General features: G+C 36.2%; 1 protein-coding gene across 11 annotated transcripts in view; it reads left to right on the forward strand.

The window, feature by feature from the left end:
• TBC1D5 (TBC1 domain family member 5) overlaps positions 1-24,766 on the forward strand; it is a 312,792-nt gene that overhangs the window by 130,606 nt on the left and 157,420 nt on the right. For all 11 annotated transcript variants that reach the window (XM_077787221.1, XM_021538132.3, XM_021538130.3 and 8 more), the window contains one exon: positions 14-149. In XM_077787221.1, the coding sequence (XP_077643347.1) occupies positions 50-149 (100 nt within the window). In that variant the 5' untranslated portion in view covers positions 14-49. The remainder of the gene's footprint in view (positions 1-13; positions 150-24,766) is intronic.

Below are 24,766 nucleotides of genomic sequence, written 5' to 3' on the forward strand. Positions count from 1 at the left end.
TTTTTCCCTCCAGATAAATACTCATCAGTTAAAATTTACTACTGCCAGTATGTATCATTCTGTGTCTGAAACCAGTCACCCTTTGCAAACAGAGGAACAAGAAATAGGCATTGATCCCTTGCAGAGTTTTTTGAACAAGCCGGGGGAAGGTGAGTTAGTATTTCTGTACTTTTTTTTTTGAGTTTATACCTTATATAAGTGCGTCATAATAACTGCATGTGTCATAATTTGTTTAATTCAATCAATGAAGTTGAACAGGGCAACTTAAAGAACATTTCAGCGTATGTGAGGAACACTCTGACACTAATGAAAACCACAAAAAGTCAACTTTCAATTACAGACAGAAGCATTAACCACATGTTTAATGCACTGTCATCCTTTTTTAATCATAAACCAAACAGTGACTTCAGCAGAAGAATATTGAAATGGAGCATGACTTTATGTTACTTTCTCAAGCATGGACTCTTACACTGCTTTGGTTTAACGATCTTGTTTGTTTTCCTCTTTTATTACTTTTATTTTCTTTCTTTTTTTTTTTTTTTTTTTTTTTTGGTTCTGCAGTAAAGTTCAGTGTATGTTATTTTGGATTAAATTATGCAAATAAAAAGTCTGATTTTTGTTTGACTCAATCCCCTATGTTATTATTTGGAAAAATATCTCAAAGCTGAAATAGAATGAATAGGCTCTAAAGGTAGAAATTACTACAAAACCTGAAGCAAATTACTTAAATGCAGTATTTGGAAGACCCTGATGAACAATGAGAACAAACTGCTTGGATTATGCAATGCTTGTCTGTTTTGCTCATCTTTTCTACTCATTTGATAGTAGTGACAGTGTAGTTGGTTTGAAGAAAGTGATAAGCTTAATGAGAAAGCTCGTCCTTGTCATGAAAACATTCCTCAAATACTCAGTTATACACAGTGGCACCTTAACTACCTGTAATTTTCCAGTCATTGAACACATGTACCAGGAGGGCAAAATAAAAAATTTATTTTAAATTACAGAGTTGAAACAACTTTGTCACATTTTCCAAGTCCCTCACCCAGATCAACTACTCTGTGTGGGTGTATCTGTTTATAAATCCTCTGTTTACTAGTGCTTATTAAAAAGCTATGTCAAGTTCTGCTCAGTCAGGTTTATTACTTCTGTTTAGAAGAAGCTGATGTTTTGCTTCAAAATATATTGGTAAAACTTTATTGTCCCTTTGAATTAATTTTTTCACTGTTCCTTCATTGGTTTGCAAAGCTTCTTCAATGTTCAAAAATGACAATGTACATCATGGCAAAAGTATTTTAAAACCTGATGATTAAATTGAATAGCTTTTCTAGGTTAGTTTTTCTTTTCTATTACATTTGACATCTTAACGATATGAAGCCGTTTTAGCCTTATAAACCAAATGCATTTTTGTACATACTTTAGAAACTTGAAAATAATCTTTTTTTCTATAACCTAAAATAATAACCATTTTCAAGAGGAAAAACAGCTTGATTCTAGTCTACCCCAGTCAAGAAAAAGAGAAACATTTTCTTCTGACTTCTATTTGCTTTAAAAAAAATGTGATAATTCCTTCAACTCTGTTTCAAGAAAAAGCAAGATTTTCACCCTGTTAAAAAAACACTGTTAGTTAATTTTACCCTTTATTGTGCCCAGAAGCGATTAGTTACCTTGACTGAAAAGGTTTCTCATTTTTATCCCAACCTTAACATTTCTATGACATACAAAGTTATTAGGATTGAATTGATGTTTAAAAGTGCCATTAATTCATTTACCCCAAATGTTCATTAACAATGTAAATGTATGCTGATGTTCTATGAGACAAGGAAGTGACTAATGACTCTTCGCACTAACAACACTTAAAATGAATAGAAACTTTAGATAGCTAATCTTGAAGTAATCAAGACCCTCATTCAGCTTGGCATCTCTGTATGCTCTAAAACAGCTGTCAACTGTTAAAAATATATACACAACACACACATACGCACATGCGAGGATAAAGATATGTAAATACATGGTTCCCCAAGTCATAAAGGTTACCAACTATGGTACATTTTTTATGTTCTATCTATGTAAATATTTTATATAAAGCATCCATTTCATCTTCATAGCCTTTTTTGCTGTGAAACACATAGTGCATTTTAATTTGAAACTTTATATATCCAGAAAAGGTCTTTGAAGTTTTAATGTTTCTTTTTAAATAAAGCATGTGTTTGCTCTTCAGTCAACAAAGTATACAGTTATTCCTGTCCATGCAGTCTATCCATCATTGTCTTCACAGAAGTATGTCAAGACAAGGTTTTTCAATGCAGCCTCAAGTTTCAGGGGTGATACAGAATCAACTTGGTGAAAATCTCTATCTTAATTTTTTTTGTATCATGAATCACAGAAATACAGTGGACTGGTGGTCCACTGGAGACGTTCTGTGCAATATTGTAGAATATCAGGACATCTGAATTGTGTTTTTGAAGCATGGCTGAATGCTTACCTTGGAGGCAAACTTTACTGAGATTAGGTGATTGGAAGACAAGACAGCACTGATAAGGGTGCTGAAAAGAAATATTTAGTTGCTGATCTACTCAGATTTGTAAATCTGCATGAAGTGTTGTATTTTTAGCAAGTGCAGTTGATACCAAAATTTGATGGAGAACCAGAAGATGTCATGTCCAGCTGGAGTTATGAAATTCTCTCGCAGTTTTCATAAAATTAAAGAAATCTCAAAAATATGGATTGCTCTTAAGTATAGCTGTTTGGAAAACTGTATGCATTGACTGCTTTTTGTTCATTTGCTGTCAGCTTGAAAGGGTATATTGGATAGGATTCCAGAAATATGTTGTCTAGTAGTATTTAGTGCTTTTATTAAAATTTCAGTGAAGGAATAGAGAGAAAACATGGCTTATTTGGGACAGGACTGTTGACACAATGGAGAGTAGACATAAAATTCAAAGCATTCTTGAGATTTTGGAGAAGTGGCCTGAGAAGAGTAAGACATGGTTCACTAAGAACAGCTGCAAGGATTAATGTTGCAGATGCTAGGCATGAGAGAGTTACCTAGCTGAACAAATGAAAATAGATCATTACAGATGAGGTAAGTGTCATTTGGAGAAAGGTCTGGGTGTTGGTAGCTCTCCAGATTTTATGTAACTGATAAACTTTGAATCTTGAGTTACGATGAGCCATGAGATTGTGCTTCTTTGCAAGTTTGAAACATTCAGAATAAGCCTTTAACTGTAAAGATCTTTTTTCTATCCCTTTAAAACATTTCAAAAAATATGTTAAGATGGTATTTTTATCCTTTTCTGTTGATTTATTTGACCTGTGTTATTTTCCTTGTGTCTGATTTTTCTTTCAAGATAAAAAAAAGTACATAACATATAAGTACTCAGATATGCTTTTTCAAATAGCATTTTTAAATAGTTGATTAGAAATTTATGGCAGGGATTCTCACTTTTGCAATTCAATACTTCAAATGGAGGATTTTAGTTCTTTTAAGAAATTTTAATTTTTGATTGTTTCTTGTGAGTCTGGTTGTATTTTAATTTACACACATCTAGGTATCTGTGCATTATTATGTTTTATTTTGACTATGGTAGGTTGATGACATCCTGCTGCATTCTCTCTTCTAAGAATCATCATGCTTTTATTCACTGTATTCTAACAATGGTTTTGTGCGATCTCCTCTGAAGCAGGGATCTTTCAAAGAGAAATTGCTCTATCTCCAGCAGAGACTTTGTGAGACCTGAATGAAATTTCAGAAACATTATTGTTGTACCTTCTCCCTGCATATTGCGTCTGACAAACTGACTTCCAAATGTTCGAGGTTTCTGTTACATTGAAATGAAATAACTAGGTTAACTTTCTGCTGTAAATTTTTACTCCAAGTTACAGTGTCCACCACATTCCAACACAAGTTTTGAAGAATGTGGTAGGTAGTATTCCCATTTCATTGATATAATGAGAAAGTTGATCCTCTAAGGACAGACTGGAACAATGCATTTAATACTCTTCAATTTAATTTGCTCAATATCACAATTAATACAATTAAGGTCACTTGAAATGAAACTATTAACAAATTGGGTAATTTACTTTAACAATGTCAGTGTGTTCTCACAATTACATTTGCTTTAATTAGTGTACAAGCTATTATTTAATCGCATACTTCACATAGAAAAATGTAATGTGTTCTTTGTTCTTAATAGAAGAAAAGGGGAAACCTTTAATGGGTCAGAGTGTTTTGGATTTGGCGTTTGGCAGGATATATTTCATGTGTAAAGGCTATAGTTGGTGGTGAGGACAGAGAAGGCTGATGTTGCTGGAAGGACAAAGATAACTACTGGAGTGTGTGACTGAAATTAATCCAGTTGAGCCAGATAAGTTCCTCACCTCATACTTACTATTGCATCCCTTCTGATTCTCAAACCTGCCATGAAAAAAAATAGGAGAAATTATAAGTGAGCATTCATATTTCCATTTTGGCCATACACTGTGTGTGTTTCCATTGCTTGTGTTTGGACAATTGTGCTTTTCTGATGTTAACATCACAGTCCTGATTACTAGAAAGTATTTCCATGGAGAACTATACCTTACGTGAAAATTGAGATACCTGGTTTATATTAGTGTCATACAGAAAACAAGTAGATAACAGAGGGTAATGAAATAATAAAGTAAATGCCATCTTTTCTGGACAAAGCTTGTCTTATCAAATAATTTCCCCAGATCTTGAATGTAATTCACAGGGATTGTTTTGGCTCTAGACATTACTTACAGGGTTAAGTGAATTTTTGCTGTCAGAAAATTATATTATCTTCTAGCTGGTTATTAGCTATTCAGTGTTATAAGTTAGGGGTTTTTCCCTCTTACACCCCCCTTCACCCAGGTATGAGGTGCTAATGTGAATTTCACTGTATAGCATTTATTTACCTCCATTTTTAGAGATCAGTTCATTCAAAGGAAAAAAAACACAGAGGTCTACACCTCTCTGTGTGAGAAGTACTTCCCTAGGCAAAAGCAATTGAGAATGCAAATACAGTGAGTTGTTGAAGATTTACTATTTTCTAATCGAATATTTTTGATAGCACATTTTATGACGTCATGTGTGTCATATAATGTGTGTTATTTCATCTTCTCTCCAGGGAGCAACATGTACATGAAGTATAGCACTGTGTTTTTAAGACTCCTTTTAAATATGCATGCTACTGTGTCTTTTCATTAAAAAGACAAGATTGAAACAGAGAACCTCTTTGCATTATACTGGAACAGAAGAGCTGAGGATTGTGATTGTTTCTTAATGTCTTTGGGGTTCCACGCTGTGGTTTGCCAGGCCCTGAAAAAGCCCTGTGTCCTTCACTGAGAAGTTTTACCCTTCAGCCAGAAGTCTTCACTGTGCCCCACCAGTACAGTTCTTGCTAGTGGTCCTGATCAAAACCTCGGTGCTTCTCCTGCAGGGCTTGGCTTCCTCATTAAAGGGACAGGTATGATGGAGGAGAAGGGGCCATCCTCAGTCTCTTTCCTATTGGATGAATAAAAGCAATAATGGTTTTTACATCTGCAAACGCCATATGCTAACATAACAAACATTTTAATATTCATTTATTAATAATAACTGCTGTTTAGCTTGCTTTTAATTGAGCTGCAACAGGATTGTAGTGACAAAGGCTTTTGGAGCAACACAGTGTATCTTGAGCTAACTCAGGCTGTCACTAGCTGCTTCCCTAAAACCCTTCATTTTCCTCTTTTCTGTATTAGACATTTTTATTAAAAGATCAGGTAACAAAGAAGCTATGCTTGTTTAAAAATGCATATATTTAATATATTTAGTTGAAAATCTAGCTATCTTAGCTATCACACAGTACAATTTTTATTTAATTTTTACTTGAAAGACTGTATTTGTACAGGTGTTGACATGCTCTTAGAAATTTGCTTATTTTGTGCCCTTTGGTTTCAGTGCCTTACTGCAAATTTGTATGTAGGAATTGCAGAAGTTTTTTTAATTACTTCAGCCATGGGAGCAAATGTGAGTACTTGCTATGGGCTTGTGAAATACCAGCTTCAAGAAATGGATTGCCCTCTCTAGTATTGGTACATATGGGGCATTTCTTGGCTTCACAAGAGTTACACATTGCATTAACTCCAGTTTGGAGGTTATTCTGTGGCTTGGGTAACTGGCACAACTATCATGTAGGGAAACAGCCTTCAGTGGTTGATATGGCAGATACTAGAGATGACCTTTTGGACAGTGATGTCTGTTCATGGAATGGTTTGGGTTGGAAGAAAAATTAAAGACCATCCAGTTCCAACCCCCCGACCATGGGCAGGAAGCTTCCCAAATTATGTTGCTCAGGAGCCCCTCCAGCCCAGCCTTGAACACTTCTAGGGATGGCTCATCCACAGCTTCCTGGGCAGCCACGACTTCTCTTGATCTAAGTGAAATTTTTAAAATATTAATTTTGGAAGTTTCACTCTAAATCATTATATGAAAACAAGACCATTCTCACTAAGGACACTGCCATGCTGCCTCAGTTTAGTCATCTGAGCTGGAAGTTTCCAGGTCTTTCCAGGTACAACTCTGCCTGTATACTGGCATAAATCACTTGTCAGCCTCATGTCATTCTTCTTACAACTCCTTGTGACTCTACTTTGGGAGAGGCTGATTTGAGCATTTCTGTTTCTTTTCCTAGCTCTTCCCAAATCCAAGTTAAAGATCAACTTTCTACTATATGTGTAGCATAATAATATTTGTAGTAGAAAAGGAAAGAATGCAAGTTAAATGAAAAATAAATTTAATTTTTTTAATAAACATTACATGCTTAGAGAACCTTAAAATACCAAGAAGAAATTTCCATTTAAACTATAGTAACCTATTGAACAGCAAAATAAAACAGAATACTCTTTTTAATACAACCTCTGTAAATGTAATGAAAAGTAGTTTAAAACTAGTTAATTATAAAAAGTTGTACATAAGCTAACAATGAGAATACAATCATTCTTTTGAATATTTTACTCAGACGTTATACAGAAATATAATATGAAGGTTACTGGCCATAAATAACTCACATATTAAGTGTTTCCAGGAAATGTTCAAATTATGTTAAATGGCTATATCTCCTACATATGGAAAAGGCAGATTCTCTTAATTTAAAAAAATTGAACTGTACACGTTTGATTGTACTTGTGTATGTATAATGAAAGACTAGTAAATCAGAATTCTAGCTGAGGCCAGCATGATTGGTACAGGATAATAATTAAATGTCTGGGTTCACTTCTGTCCTGACGTACCAAGGATTGTAATTTACAAAGCAGTGTATGAATTGTAAGCAGCTAGCTGATGTTACAGATTCCTGTATCTGAGATTAAATGTATGTTAAAACATTTTTAAAGAGCTTAACTGTCACAAATTTGATTGAATTAGAAATTGATTGTTCTATATAAGAGAAATATGTCACTATACATGGGATGTTTCCTGTCTTTCATGTATGTGGACATTTATAAAGACCTGGAGTTCCTTTTTTTAAAAAGAGAAGATTTCAACCTACTTTCATTCAAGTGATACTGCAAAGCTTCAGTTTTAGTCTTTCGATTGGCTAATAATCCTTATTCTTCAGCCTCCATGGTACCCAGCCTCCAGGGTACCCTGCCCTGGTCCTCTTTGGACGTGCAAAACTAAGACACATGAAAGGGGAGAGAAATAAAGTGCTGTCATATTTAAGTGGTAATAAATTATCTGGTAAGATGTGTATTATTTATTGACAATCTGGCCTTTTAACAAAGAAAAATAGGCCTATGCTTAGGTTGCCACTGCAACAGCCGAAACAGCTGATACTTTAATGAACAACATACTGAGGGCCATCCAGGACATAAGGCAAATTAAGCAGGTTACAAACTGCATATCTTCTGTTTAGGTATAGGAGATCTCCCCAGCTCTGACAATTAGCTCCGCTGATCAGGCAAGCAGACAGACAGAAACAGAAGGAGGCCATTTGTATCAATTTGAGGAACAGAACTAGTAATGAAGTAAAATATCTGTACCAGGTAGTTTCACCTCCTCTTTGGAACAGATATTTCTAACTGCTGGTTTCAGCTTTGCAGTAGCAAATAAATAAATAAATAAATGTGCACTGCTTAACAAAAGCTTATTTTTTGTTGTTTACAAATTGAGAGCAAAGGAATAATAATACTTCTAACCTAACGGGTTTTTAAAAAGGATAAAACATTTTCTGGACATACAAGCAAATACGAATCTTGGTAACCTGACAGCTTTGTTTAAATGTTGAATTTGAGTTTCCTTTCATGAAAATCTTTTCAAAGTACAGCAATTCAGCTGTGAAAACCTGAATACATTAATGATGACAAAGAACCTCTGGAGTGAGCCAACATTTGTTTTTGTTCTTTTACGTTTCCTGATGAATTGCACATACAAAAGTGTTGGAGGTTATTTTAATTTTCTTTTCTTACTTTGATAATAAATGTCTCCACTGTTTACCTTTTTGGTTAAAGTACCTTATTATTACTAATCATCTTTAATTATTTATAACAACATGACTGTGAAAGATGTTTCTTTGATGTCAAAAAAGTCAGGGGCCTGATCCTGACCCTATTAAAATTAATGGCTAGGTTCCAATTGGCTGCAAAGGTAACAAGCCATCAGTGCCCTTTATGGGAAACAGTCATTTACCCCAGGGTACTGTGTTGTGGTTAGTTGGGGTTCCTGTTTTGGGAGTGTTCAGATTTTAAGCATTTGGTGTCAAGATTTGGCTATGCAAAGGCAGAATGCGTATAACTGACTCTTGAAGTCAGTCCCAATCTTCATTTTTCACATAAAATACGCAATAATTTTAAAAAGGTGAAATATACAGGATAATAAGCGAACACCTTTCTCTCTAAACATGAGTGCTAAAATGGGGGGACAGAGAGAAATATGGATAGTTTTTCTGATTTTGTCTTATTTTTTTTGCAGTCAACAAAATAGCAAACTAGCTCAAATCTAAGTAATACTGGATAAGGACCATCACGTTTCACAGACATGTGTGCCAGCTTGTGTTTAAATCTTACTTTGTTTAAGTGAACTATCAGTGGGTTTTGTTTCTATTTCAGGCTTCAGATTTATATGGATGTACATAGACACACTCTGTGACAAGACTGAACACTTCTGTCAGATCTAGAATATCTTATAGGTATTCATAAGTATCTTTGTTCGGTTTCTTCTTCATGTTACATGCTTAGTTCATTACATCAGTAATCATGTGACTATAGCATTTCAACCACAGCACAAATGACACAAAAGGATATAGCAAATGAGACTCACTTTCACCATTTGCGACAACCATACAAGGTTGTGATGCAATTTGTGCTTCTTGGCTTGATCTGCTTGAAAAGGGAAGTGAGACTTAGGATGTTTGTTTTGCATCTGTGTACTTACCTCATCCTTTTAGAAGGTGTCATATACCAAAGAAGCACTGAAATTAATGCTCGTAACTACCATAGGGAGAGCAGCCAGATTATGTGTTCTCATGCAAAAAGGAATTTGAAGCTGGTGAAATGATACGGCTTATTCATTCAAGAGGTCTGTAGCAGGGCTAGGAACTTGACCCACATCATTCAAGGTGCAGGACACTGCATAGATGATGATGCCATCCCTCAGGTCTTTCAGGCAGTTTTTTTGAGGTAGGTAGCTAATTAACTAAGAAAGCGTAACTTTGGTGCAGAACACACACACAACTTTTTCATGTTTTATATACAAACTTAGATAAGCATATATCATCTTAGAAATTTCAATTAAAGGTAATGGAAGTGAAAAGTATTTAAAAAGACGTAGGTCACTGTCACCTTTTCAGTATTTTGAGTAATTAAATAAAATTAAAATGTTTTGAATATATTTAACTATTCCCGAACCATTGATAAATGGTGTAGATATGCATGGGTGTTACTATTAAAACATGATTTGGCTACAAATCTAAGGAATACTACTCTACCATAATGAACTGATTGTCAAAGTTGATTTATTTATGCTTATTTAGTTCATAGTTTTGTATCTTAGTATTGCCAGGTCCTATCTTAAGAAGAGGGAAAATACTTCTCACGGGAGTTTATCAAAGTAAGCACAACAGTGCTGTGGTTTACTTGACGTGGTGGTGTTCAGTCAAAGGTTGGACACAATGATCAATAAAGGTGTTTTACACCTTTAGTGATAAATTCTAAATACCTTATTTCTGCACAAACAGCTGGCAGTTAAATCTTTTGCTTGGATACTAAAGTGATAGTAATGCATGAACTCTGGGATAGGAAGACTATGCTCAAACTTTTAAACAAATCCCATCCAGTTTAGTGCAACTGAGACCATATAACCAAAATATTAGCAAGTAGTCTGTATGATAAATTTCTCCACTAAAATTTTCATATCCCATTACAAATTATTATTATTCTTGATCTTCCTAAAATTTGAAAGGCACAAACTTCATCCAGATAAAGCTTTTATGGTGGTGATAATTCTTCTATTCTGAGAAATTGGAATTTTTTTTTTTTTTTTTTTTTTTTTTTTTTTTTTTTTTTTTTTTTGGTAATGAAATCAATGATTTAACCTTAGGAAAAATGAACTGTATAGTGTTTCAGTACTAAGTACAATTAGAGGGATAGAGCATGTAATACATGTGAAAATATGTTTGCAATGATCTGATAATGTTTTGAATTTCATTATAAAGGGGAACATTTTTTATATGTTAGTTGTAATTTTGGAAGATTCCAATGTTGGTTTTGTTACTTACAATTTGAAATATTTAAAGGGTGGATCAATGCAACATAAATCTGTCCATTACTGGGAATTTCTACTTTGCACACAGATGAATTCTCATCAAATTTGATTTGCTGACTGGTGGCCAGAACAGATGTTTTCTTAATGGAGGAGAGAAGCATATGGAGCCACAGGGCCACCTCCAAACTTCTGTGACCCAATATTGTTATATTGTTTATTGAAGCATGAGAGAAAATACTTCTTTGCAAAAGCCCACAAAGCTCCATTCTGAATTATTACAGGGAGGTCACCACAATATTATTCCCTTTCTAAGATGAAGATTTTATTGCCAGAAAAAGTGTAGCATTAATTGTTGCTATACTAAAAAAAAAAAAAAAAAAAAAAAGAAAAAGAAAATTAAAATAAAATAAAAATACCCTAGGCAGATGAGTTTGTGTCTTTTGCTTATTTGAATTTGAAAGAAAGAAGGGCCGTAAATTAGAGCTTACACTGTGGAGAGCTCTAGCTCTGTTTTGGGGTTCTTGTGACAATAACATACTGAATAATAAGTGAAAGATTCTGTTTGAAAAGTTATGGAATTGACATTTTTCTGCAGAATTTAATGTATTTTATAAATTTGTATTTATGATCAACATACAATAGTTTTAGTTGTGGTATTTGTATGAACTAAAGTTATACCCTTGTAACTGTGACATTAGAATAACTATTTGTTCAAGTGAAGATTTTTAGGTTTTTTAGAAAAACTGGTTTGTAATGTATGCCTGTCAGAAGCAAACTTCTAATTTGGAAAAATGCCATGTAAACACAGGACTAAATGCTCCTCTTCACTTTTAAAAAGAGCATATAAAGCCTGATTTAATTCTGGACATGAAAAATATCCTGAGGATTTTTTGTCTTGGAATTAATGTTATATTTGTGTATAATGTATATCCAGTACTCTGGATGTTATAAATTTGGGAAGATACATGCAGATTTTCTGTGATTTCAAAGATACTTACTCATATCTGTCATATTCAGTTTGAAATTCTTATGGAAAAATTAGCCTGCACTTTGAATTTGCATTGCTTAGCTAAAGATAGTTTTATTTTCCTGCATATTACTCTGTTCCATGCTGAAGCTGTAGCTCAGAGCAGCAACTTGGAAACTTTTTAACATATTTAATTGATAATAATTGCATTAAAACAATACTGAATATTAACATAGGAAGTGGGGACATCTGAAAATCATGTGGTAAGTGATGTGTGCAGTGGTAATTTTCTATTAGCCTAGTATAAAGAGCAACTTACACTGGATCCTACAGAGTAGATGCTTACTATCACCATTTCTGGCTTGCCACCTAGAAATAGCCATTAATGGCACATCACAGTGAAGAGCGAAGTTTGTACACATCATAATTATTCCCTCTTTAGGTCTTTACTTCAACGATCAAGTGATTTTCTGTTTATAAATTGACACCACTTAGCATTAAAGATGATGGGTCAGTTGTGGGACTTTTAACTTGCTTTAGTAGTCATTTCTCAGTTGGTGCAACTCTTATCTGGTTTCAGTTTTTATGAAGTTAAGACAGAGAACAATTTGAGGGCTTTGAATTGAGTCTGGTTGTTTTTCTTTTGCAAACCATATGCCAGTGCTCCAAAGGCCAGTCTTGTGGCTGGTTAAAACAAAATAAGAACATCTATAAAAGGTCCCACTCTGAGAAATGTGTACTAATTTCAGGCAAAAATTAATTTCATTTGGTGTTTATGAATTACACTTTTAAAACTTTGCCTAGAGGTAGGGAAGAGTGTTTCAAAAATCAGATGTTAAAGTAAAATGGCTATAAAAACATGTGATCTTCCATTTTACTGTATTTCTTCTTCTGAATAAGTAATGCTCTAATAAAAATTAAAGAGCAAGTTGCATTTCGAAGATCAGGTCATCGTAATTCATTGACATTAGGCCACATAACTGAATAATGTCTTACTTCAGTGAAATACATCAAATGAGATCAACAATTATGACTCATAAACATGCCTCGCAGGCATAAAACAGCAGGGAATTAGCATGTGAGGCTGATAAATATGCATGTAAATAAGCTCCCAAAGGAATAACATGGGTTTGATTGATAGGTTTAGAATTGGAACATATGTAAACCCCTTTATTCCTCATTCTGGTGTAGCTAAGTAAAGATGCGTTTTACTTGTTAAAAGTTTCAATAACTTTGTAAATCTTAATGCCACATCTGCTTTTGTGTGTGCAGGCACGTGTGAGTGTCACTTGAGAGATTGATTGAATTGTCTACAGGGTAGATGCCCTCACACTAAGACTGTCGTGTTTGCGTATGGATATTGGAGCGGTTGTGTATGTGCGTGCCCATGTGTCCATGGATTTGGGCACTGCGTGGTAGGGGATGTTGAGCAAAAGATTATTTTGGGGGTTGTTTTACTCACAATTTACAGATTTTGAAGTTTGGTTCTCAAATAGAAAACTGAGTTGTGAGTTTTGGTATATGCGCCGGTACATTTATTTTTGCAAATACATTCTGTATTGAAGGTAATTACTATTTATATTTCAGAAAGTCCTACAAGTGCTACTACATTTAAGAGTCTGGCAGTGATTCTTTACAAACTTCCAATTTTTTTGGCATCTTACAGCTTGAGCTCTTATCTGCAGCTTCAAAGTACCTATCACAGCAGTATCTCTGTTGATCTGCACAAGTGTTTATGCTGTGCAGAGATTTACACCCCTGTTGTTAGAAAAGCATAACATACATTGTGTTTATAAAACATTAATACTTTGCTTTGCCAAATACAGACCAATTGGTTGCCATTGTCATGTGGCCTGGTGTACATCTGCTTTATTACCATTCCCCGCTATTAGGCAATAAAAACTTTTCCAACTGATGCACACTTACTGATGTTGCATCAAGCTGTAATTATGCTGAAGTGATCTTAGACCAGTGGCAGGCAAGATGCAAAACCATTTTCAATAGTATGGTGTGTGTATTGACTGTAGATTTTGGTTCTGGGTGGTTTATAGCTAAAATAGTCATTCGGAGAAGTTGGAGCTGGGGCTTGTATCAGAGATCACAGTTGTTTGCATGTGAAAACCTCAATTCTGTCATTCCTACCTTTCGCTCAGAGATACCTTTCTGTGGAGATAAAGTTTCAGCAAAACAGCTTCCTTCTGTTTAGATTTATTGGGTAGCAGAGAATATATTTCCCAGTTAAGATCAGTAAATTCAGGAGCTACCGCTTAGTTCTGAGAGCCGGCTCTTTTTGCTGCTGAAAAATAAATAAACTTGTAGCACTTAGAGACATCACATCAAATCTCACGTGGCTTCTCATGAAGCAATTTATAGCTACCTTGTATAATTTGTATAGAAATGTTAAGCTGATCCCTGCTCCAACGGCATCAACTGCTTAACCCAGGATGTAACAGCCTGTGACACCAAGAAAAAGCAAACCCTGTGTACAGTCTGGGGGAGGGGACTTTTCATAACAGAGCTGAATAAGCAGATTGCTATCAGGAACTCTGATGGGCCATGTTTCTAGCTGCATAGCACTGTCCTTTTTCACAGAGGATGCCTAGATATCTCTTGAGCCAACAGAAATACAAAATAAACCTTTTTTTTTTTTTTTCTTAACAATGTGCCTTTTTTTTTTACACTCAGGGCCATTACAGGCTGTCACTCAGTTCCAACTCCCCAAAAGAAATGTCCTTGAATAGTTCAAGAGAAGCCAGAAAATTGTTGTTAAGTATTTTTTTTCATTCACCTCTAGAATTTTCCACATTTTCTCCAACATGTGTGAAGCCACTGGGAAATATGGTTAAATGAGTTAAGCAGACATCACCCATCTGTGCATCTCGGGGAAAATAAAAACAGTGCTGTCCCTCCGAGAGCTTTCTTGGTACATAACCAAAATCAGAAGAACAACCACACTCTAAAGCTAAACCTAGACAAGGCTATTGCAGGAAAAAAGGGATGAGCACTTTGAAGGAACTGCTTCTTCTGGCTTACCCCAGTCTCACTGGTGTGTGTTCTTTGCAGAATGTAAGGTGACCCTAAAACCTGTGCTCCTCCCAAATGCCTGAAGGCTACTGGACAGCTGAGAAAACATGACTGCACATCATATTTGCTTCAGTCAGTGCTAAAAACCTGGTGTTCAGTCTCAGCTCTGAATTTCAGTCCTCTCACAAGCCAAAACAATCACGTTGCTGCCTCCCCTGTTTGTATAAATGTTTTATAATTTTAGATAGAAGGCATCACAAGAACCCTACTTTTGCTCAAGTCTTGATTTACCCTTTAATATTGTTCAGTGCAGCTCTTTCTACTACTCAAGTAATTTGTAATTTGTATCTCTCAAACGGTTCCCACTTGGATTTCTCATGCACTGAAAAGTCAGATGCCTGACATTACTATGTAAAGTTAAGTGCTTGGGGTTAATGAGTGGCATTAAATTTTATGAGGTCATGTCCAGTAGATTTTAAAAGAAGCTTAAGGGAACTTTATCACTAATAGAAATTAACGCTTAGCACAAAAAAAATGCCTGAGGGAGTTCAGTTCTAAGCAAAAATAAAATTTGTGGTATAAAAACTAAAATATAGAGTGATTGTGATTAATATAAACATTTTTGTTAGGTAATTGGTTACTTGTTGCAGTAAAAGAAATGAGATCCCACAGTTTGAAAGAATATTATTGTATTTAGAAAGCAATTAATGTTTCTAGTCAAATAAAGAAAATCTACATCACCTACAATATTTATATTCTTTCAGTAAACATATAACCTTTGGGGCTATATTTATCAAATAGTCAAGCCTCCACTTATTTACATTAGTTTTTTCTTTGGGCAAAATATGTTTTCCCTAGTGGAGTATGTTATTTTGTTTCATTAAACCTTTATTTCTACTTACATGCTTTGCTTATACTACAGACCAAAATGAGTAAATTCTGTGTACTTAAGTCATCTAAGGTTTATGTTTTTGGGTGACTGATGGATGGCATGAAAATTCCGTTTTAAAAAGAAAATGGCTGCATTAACTTATGGATAGATTTGTTTTGCATAATTATGTGGGGAGCCATTCGGTAATTACACCAGTATTCACATGCTGTAATTTTCGTCGTCTTTATTCACTGTCATTCCAATGGCAGGAAATGGAAGCCTTGTTCAGACGTAGACATTCTTTCTTGCTCTGTCTTACAACAGCATAGAGTGCTTTTTCAAATAATGCCTGTACCTGAGTAAGACAGCTGTTGTATGGAATTTCACTCCCCTGGTATGCAGGAAAATTCAGCACCTCCTCCAGGGTCTCTAGCACCTCGCTGTGGATGTGCTGAATGACCTGGTGCAGACCCGTTCCTTTCATGTCACTTGAGCTCTGTGCTGCCTGGGTGCCGTGTTGGGGGGAACGGTGTGAAGCCTGCTGAGAATGCAGAGCTCTACTACTGAAGAGCCAAAATCTCTGGTGCATAACTTTTTCTCCTCTCCAGCTTGACAGAGAGGTACTATGCTTGTCATAAAGCAAATCTCAGCCATATCCTAAATTGAGGTGAAATGGAAGGAAAAGGGATAATATTTTCTAATTTCTAGACCCTCAGGACTGTTCTGTTAATCTCCAGATGGTTATTTTTGAGTTTAAATATGAATTACGTATGTGAAATGCCTTCTCACATTTTCCTTAGGTGGTGTTTGGCCAAAAAATGCAAAATCAAAAAGCTGAATCTCTCTAATGCTGGGTGATGTTTTTGTCTTGCATAGACTGTTTTCTTTTTGGCTAAAAAATGTTTTGTTTTAGAGAACTGAGGTAAATGTTGGGAAGAATTGACTACTAAATATTTTTTCCTATTATTGTGTAAATTATCAAACTTTTGAAAAACTTCTCTATAATCATTAGGCACAGGAAAAATCTACTCATACTTGTCTCATTTGCATTTTAGAAGTCTCATATTTCTTATGTCTTCAAGTGCATTTTACTTTCATCCTTAGTTCCATTCTGATGTGCCAGTAGGGATTGACACTACTCATCCTCCACACAGGAGGGCAAGGGTGGGGAACAGAAATCTGTGATGGATTACATACTTTTTAGCAAAAATGTTTTGTGGGAAGTTTTTCCCCCAATATCTACAACAAAGTGATAGTTGTTTGACAAAGCACCTTGCACTGTAGTAAATAGAAGTGTTTTGTCATTCTTGCTGTCAATTTGATATATTTTTATATTCTGATGTAGCTGTGAACTTTCATCTCTTAGATGTCTATCTAGAGTTTACTGCTAGTGCATATATACCTTTGCTCTTCAAATTTTTCTAGATCTGTCATTCATAACACGCATCTGCTTTTGCACCAGCAAAGTGCACAGTTGGTACTCTCCAAATTGCCTAAAGGTTGATTTACAAGAATTTTGATTAAAATCTAGTGTTTTCATTATGCTTTGGCATATTTCAAATTGGCAACTTTAAAGCTCTAGCTCACTACTTCTTTTATATTGTTTGGTGACATGTTTTTTCTTTGGAGAAATCTACAGAAAATGTAGGTTTCCATTTTAGGTTCTCTCAGTTACGGATCTTCTGGATGCATAATGTATTCCAAGAATTAATAGCCTTAATTAGACCTCAGTGGTAGTCCAGGGCTTTCTGGCTTCATCTTGTAGAACCAAGCTAGGCAGTTGTAAGCTCAGTTGTCCCTTCCTGGTACATATTACTCCTGTACAGTTAGTTTGATAAGGACTGTTCCATCAACAGCAGTAACATGCTTCAAGGGTTGAGTATTTGAGTCTTTGTGACAGTGTTGGTTGTTTTCAGGTTTTGGAGTTTTTTCTCAGATACTTTGCCAGGTTGTCAGGTACTAGTACTGCCGTCAGGTGAAGGTAATGTGATTTTATTTTTTTTGAAACTGTGTTTCTGAATTGTGTTGCCTCTAGACTCTGCTGCTATTGGAACAGGTCTTAAGTTTTATCCTGATAATTTTAAATGTGTTACTTAGTTACATTATTAAAAACATGTTTACTTAATAGATGTCAGCAGGATCCTATTTCTAACTGGTTTAATCTATTATTCTGCAATTTATGTTAATATAAATCCAAAGTAGTCTTTTGGACCAACAGATCTGTCTGCTTCCAGGAGTGCTAAGAGGAGTTGTGGTAGGGAGAGAGGAGGCTGCAGCTGGAAGGAGCTGGAAGAGCTAAGCTGGAGTGATGGGGACGCTGTGGGAGCCCAAGAGCCTCTCCCTGGCCCTGGACATTTTAGAGACTGGCAGCTTCCCACATTCCTTCAGATGAGACTTTCTTCAGCTCTTACTGTCTGCTTTTAAAACTGCAGCATTTAAGGAGAGCCCAGGCATTGCCCAGTCTTGCATCTCAGTGACAACTTCCTTACTTGAAGCTTCTTGCCTGTTTCCTCTTCCCTGGAGCCAAACCCGGTGGTTTTGCTGCTGCCTCTCGGGGAAGTGCCAGCCCTTCACTGGATGCCAAGGAGCTACTCTGCCCTTTAGTTTCTCATGTGCCCAAATTTCTGTGTTTCCATTTATTCCTTTATTCCTTTATTATTCCAAAATTCTTTTTATTCTTTCTGGTTACCTCCTAGCCATAAATGCTGTCTGTTTTCCCATCCCAGACAACAAGTAGCCAATTACACACACTGCACCACAGTAGCCACATGGATGCCTTGATTGCAGGCTGTCCCTCTTGGCATGCGTGTGCTGGGTGAAGGAAAGTGCTGTGATTTTCACGGTGCTCATAAACACATTTGCACTCCAGAAAGAAGGTTCAGGAGAGCACATTTTGCTTTCAGGAGCCTTTCACATCCATCAGCAATGCTGTAAATCATCAGCCTGCTGCAATAGCGTCCTTTGATAAGAAGCAGCAAAGCAAAGCTCTTTTTAACTCCTGGTCCTGGTTATCATGAGACCATCTCCCCAACTTTAGGAGGTGAGGCTGCATACCACTGCCACATGGCTCCCTGGCCAGGCTACCTTTTCTCCTGATAAACCTGTTATTCTCAGTTGAAAATCAGCTAGCTGTTTGTTGAAAGGGCAGTTCTATTTCAATAAAAGAGCACTTAATCCTTTCTTGTTTGTCTCCCACTATCATTTAATCTTGGAAAAACAACAGAATGCTAGAAAACTCCTGATAATCTTTTTTGGTTCTTTTTTTTTTTCCCTAAACTCAATGGAATATGCATTACTGCTTTTGAATATGAAAATTAGACTATACATCCATATGATTTATTATCCCAAACAGAAGGATTGCAACAATATATAAGATAGAAATGTGGTTAAAAATAGGATGTAATTGAAGTTAGTTAAAGGACGATAGTGGCCTTCAAAGATGTAGAGATGGTATGTTTTTCTTATTGTCAGTGTAAATGGTCTCTGGAGACCACCTTTTATAGTGATTGTGCATGTCTAAGATTAAGCAAAGCTGCATGACCAGTGCTATCTCAGGAGGATGCTGAGTCATTAACTCATGTTTATTGCCTTTTGCCATCTTTAGTTTATTGCGATTTATAGCTCAAAGGCCTTTTAGGCTGTTTATAAGTTAAAATTAGCTAAATTCTTCTGGATGCAAGTATAAGTCACTCAGCATTTGTATATCATCAGGGTGTAAATTCCTAGCAAGGATGCTAGGCAGCTTCTAAGATTTTTTTTTTCTTTCTGTGCAAAGTCTAGTTATGCTGCTTGTCCCTAGTTAAACTGGATAACTCTATCCTGTTTTACTAATTTTGCCAATTTGTGATTTTGAAAAGAATTTGCTCAAGTTAGAGATTATATTAAGTATACAGTTTCCATTTCAGTCAGACTACACCAAAATGCCTGTAACTTATCCTGGAGTCTTTTGAGTCACACTTGGTTGGATGACCTAGGAATTTCTGTAGGTTACACAGGATAAATGATCAGCCAGGCTATGTAGCTGATACAGGCTCTAGTACTGAGCATATGAACAGAAGTGGACATAATATACCATGGACCAAAGACAGGTGCACTGGGAGAAATAACTGAAAAACACTTAGAAGAATCACCTTTTACTTTACCCCGTGGATTTTTTTGTTCCAGTTGTATTGCTGCTGGTAGCAAATTCACTTCAGGCATTACTGGACTAAATGTGTATCGACTTCAGTGGAGTCACATTTGCTTATATAAGCTAGTATTGTGTGCTTCCCACTAAATGGGAAGTCAGACTATTTTTCCATGTACATGCATTTTCTGAAGTGTTTAAATCACTATTTTCTTCACAGTTAAACTTCTTTCCTTCCCATCATGCCTAGAGAGATTATATTAAAACACATCTGGATATAAAGTATTTGGGATTTTGGTAACTTGGAATCACCTGGGAATTCTTCAGAAGCATTAGTATGAATTAGTTCAGTGCCCTTTGAGTAAAATTTCTTACTCTGTGTATTATATTGGTTTTAGTTTAGAGTACAGTGTATAGCTCAGTCTATTTTTGTAAATGCAGAGGCTTCAACAGGAAAAGAAATATTATAAATAAGTCCCTTGAATGTACTTATTGTTGAATTTATTTTAAATTGAGCTGCATGGGACTACATTTCTTAAACACTGTGATGCTACATTCTAATTTCAGAATCAGTCATTTAGGCCCTTGTATATCTTTTCCCATCCACACTTTTTCACACATACATTTTACATGGGGAACAGTGGCATGTTAATTTACAGACTAACCTAATGACAGGGTTGGTGTTTAGATTTATGAACACTCAGAAGCAGTTTCGCTTAAAATGGAAACCCTCTTACTTTCATGTGTCTTGATTTAAACAGAAGTGCATAGACAAAATTGTTTCAAACGGAGATGTTGCCTGGGGAATACACTGAGTTTACTCATATATGTGTATATACATACGCAACTGATTTTATAAGCAGAGATCATGGTAAGTGCCACTTGATTGTCATAAGTCAGCAATCCAAAAGACAGGGTTTGAGCAACATGCGGTAGAAGATCCTATCTCCAGAAGTTTTCTTTTCTTAATGGAAACCAGCGTGTCTGCTTATCATATTGTTGAAACAGCTTTCAACAGGGCTAAAACAGGCTTTGAGTTTGCACCTTGGTGCCAGTGTTTCTAATGTTTCTAACCTTCTTCCAAATGCGATCAGCTTTCACTATCACAGGACTGGTATCTCTGTGGGTTCTATGTTGTGCTTTACAATTATGTTCCTTTAATAATTCAAATAAGATTAAAGGGGAAATAAGACTGTTAATGCTTAATCTATTTTTTATCTCAATACTGAAGATTAAACAAAATATTTCAGCCTAAGACTTTTATACTTCAAATGGCAAGTTCATTAGTTAATTTCACAATTCATTATCTTCATGTATCAGTAATTATCATAGTGTATAGGTTTTTATTTCATTAACGGCAAAATATGGTATTTTAGGGCAGAGCTGATAAAACTAAAATGCTATAAAAAATCTGTGCTGCATGCGTTCAAAGTGTGTTTGCTTCTAATGCTAAGTGAACTTGAAGTGAGGGATAGAGAGCCAGGTAAAAGATTGTTCACCTAAAAGTTGCGCGTGTTTATTTCAAAAAACTGAACGTGCTCAGAGCGAAACCTTCTCCAACTTTCCGGCCTAATAATTATTTAATAAATACCAGGAGTGCGGTGCACTTAATTCTTTAGCTGAAGGCACAATTTACAGTTGCTGTGCGCTGCTCCGAGCGCGCTCCATTTAATCACTTGAAAGGATGACTTGAAAGCGTTGGCTGCGCGGGGGCTGCGCTGCGCGGGGCCGGGCGGGCCGGGCCGAGCCGAGCCGAGCCGAGCCGAGCCGAGCCGAGCCGGGCCGGGCCGGGCCGGGCCGGGCCGGGCCGGGCCGAGCCGAGCCGAGCCGAGCCGAGCCGAGCCGAGCCGAGCCGAGCCGAGCCGAGCCGAGCCGAGCCGAGCCGAGCCGAGCCGAGCCGAGCCGAGCCCGCGGCGGGGGCGGCCGAGCCCGCCCGGAGCCGGCGGCAGCCGCGGCGCCGCTTCCCAAACTCTGCAGCGCCCTCTGTCGGCGCCGCGCGGCAGCGCCCGCTGCCGGCCGCGTCCCTCGCGCGGAATGCCGCAGCTCCGCGACGTTTCGCTTCTTACACGTCTACCTGAGGTAGTAAAACCTCAATTTGCCGTATGTTTTCGGGATTAGTTCTCCTTCTATTTTCTTTTTTTTTTTTTTCTCTCCTCCCGCTGCCATTTTGGTCTGTCGGCGGACCCAAATCAGAAAGCTTCAGTCGTCGTAGGTTTTTTGTATTTTGTTTTATTTTTCCTTTGCTGCAGAGATCCTCAAGATTTTTCAAACTGCATATTTGGTGCTGTAGAAATACAAATTTTCTGCTCTTTTTAAACCTTTCAGTTGTCATACTGTTCTCTTTCAAAATAATAGAGGAGCTTGGAATCACCCATGCTAAAATTAAGAATTTATAACTGTATGGAACAGATGTTTTCATAAACATTTGCTATAATTAATTTCAACTAGGGGATTGAAGGAACAAAGCAGTTCTTCCCTCTTCAAAACTTTATTGCCTTTTCCCCATACAGTGAATTCAGAAATCTTTGCTTTAATATTGTTAATGAAACAAATTTACTCCTCTGTTTGGTTTTCATTGTGAAAAAGCAGAGCTTGATTTGGACAAGATACAGATCTTTGAGACAACGGAGAAATACCCTGAATTTCAAACATTGCATATATATAAAGGCTTAAGCTACAGAGAGTAAGTGTTTAAAGTGCCCTTTTCTGAGACCATACCTCTGTAGTGTCGATTGTGAGAGATGCCTACGTGTTAGAATAAATTTTATCCAGATCAGTCTGATGAATATCTATCTGTGGAGTAAATAGTACAAAGGAATTTTACATTTGAAGAGTTGTGAACCTTGCTGTTAGAAAAAGCAAAGGAATCTCATGGTATTATATATAGTTTTAATGCATAGTAAAATGCTTATTGTATGTTGATTACCCCTTTATACTCACAATAAAGGACTGCAATCTGTTAAGCAATTTTTTTTGTTGTTTGTATTATATGACGAACACATTTTGACTAAAATTATTCTTTCATATTTGTATTGTCACTATTTTTGAGAGGATATTGTTTGGAATTTATAATAGTTATGGGGCAGCATTTTGGTATTATTGTGAAGAAGAAAAAATATCCATGCTTTATTCTTCCTTTTTTACTAGTTTTTGTATGTTATATCAGTATCATTTGAGAAAAAAAAAATGTTTAAAGTTTTTAAAAAAAGAACAGCTTAATTGTTTTACACCTGAAAGAACCAGTGCAGCTGCAAGGATTTTTTGAGCAAACTAGAATTCCTGACTGATCTGTCATCTATAAAGTGTGCAAAGAAAAATAGGTAGCTGTCATTAAAATTACATTTCAGCTTTCAATAACCATTTAATGAGTAGCGTAATTATATAAGTATGGTACCTCAAGTACTTCACTCAATAATTAAAAATAATCTCATCTTTAAAGTGAAAGCATTATAATTATTATTTGACTTAACCAGGACCACTGTTGTGATCTCCAGTGGCACCTCAGATTGTTCAAAGTGGTTTTGAAAGTACAAATTAAAATTGGATAAATCATTAAATTATTAAGCTTTAAATATGCTGAAAATTAATATAGCATGGAATTTTGAATTCATGTTATAAGAATTGACAACCTTAGACTGCAAGCATAGATTTGTGTTAAAATTTGACTTGTCGCTAATCATAAAACACTGCATTAATGATCGAGTGTTTATATCAACTTAAATTTTCACAATGTTAAATAAATTTTGTGCTTTAACAACATTTTAACCTTTGATTAGAATACAAAGAAAAACATTAAGCAGAGTGCAAACAGGTCAGCAGAAGGATCTGTCTCCAGTATGACACTTGTAAGCAGGGAAAAGCACAGTTTGGTTACCTAAGTAGGATCACTTTTATCACAAAATCCTAAACTGCCAGCCATAAACCCTTTCATACATGACACATGATTGGTAAATGGGTTTGCACTATACATGCATGTGTGCATGTATACATGCATGCAGAAATATGGATATATTTAAACACAATTCCTTAGTATCAAAGTATATTCAAAAGGAAAAAAAAAATTAGTTTGATTTTTTTTTTTTGATTAGGTGTGCAACCATCAAGTAAGACCATGTCACTCAAGCTTCATGACTCCATGGACTTGCAGTTGGTTAGGACAGTACCCCACCCTTTCTCCTTTAAAAGCCCAGTGCTGAAATTTTACATCTCACAGGAAATTGCTGTTTTCAAGACATAATGAAAGAGATGAGGGAGAAATGTCTGATCCTTGCATCATTCTTCACATGCTTTTTTACTCTTGCTGAGCACATGCTTCAGCTCAGTGTTCATTGTGCCTGGAGCATAACCAGAGTGTCTTCCCACCTGTGAATAGGGGCTTTGAAATGCTGTCCAGTTTCTTCTTATTACCTGAAGTGCAAACTGTGCACTGCTCCTTGAAAAAGCTCTGCTGTGAGAAAGTATCCTATCAGCTGAGTCACCATCCCTGGAGGTATTTAAATCACCAGGTTTTTTTTTTAAGATGTGGTACCTGGGGACATGGTTTAATGCTTGAACTTGGCAGTGCTGGATTAGTGTTAGGCCTTAATGATCTTACAAATCTGTTTCAGCCTGAATAGTTATGTGATTCTATCAGTACAATAGGCTGTTAAAAAATAAAAATACAAAAAACTAGTGTGAAAGTTTCAAGACTTCTTGTTAAAATTTCTACACATAGTTTTCAGATAATCTTCAGGAAATGAAGGCATCTTCCTTATTCTGGGTTGTTCCATTTTATGCTATGCCTATAATCTCAGATACGTTCTTGACAAGATAACAGTTACTGCAAGTGACAAGCCCATGTGTTCTGGGTGACTCTAGTACCCTAGCAAGTGTGCAGTTTGCAGATCCTTCTCCATGCATCTTAGAAGTCTAAAAAGCTACTATCTGAAATGGTTTTTTTTAAATCTTAGTTAGGGAAAGTGTTAGTTTTGAGTTACACAACTTCTCTTGAAACAGCCTTCGGCTGTGTGCAGCAGTGTCAGGTTCCAGCTGCCCAAGTCC

This window comes from Lonchura striata, chromosome 1, assembly GCF_046129695.1.
Source record: "Lonchura striata isolate bLonStr1 chromosome 1, bLonStr1.mat, whole genome shotgun sequence".
Lineage (NCBI taxonomy): Eukaryota > Metazoa > Chordata > Aves > Passeriformes > Estrildidae > Lonchura > Lonchura striata.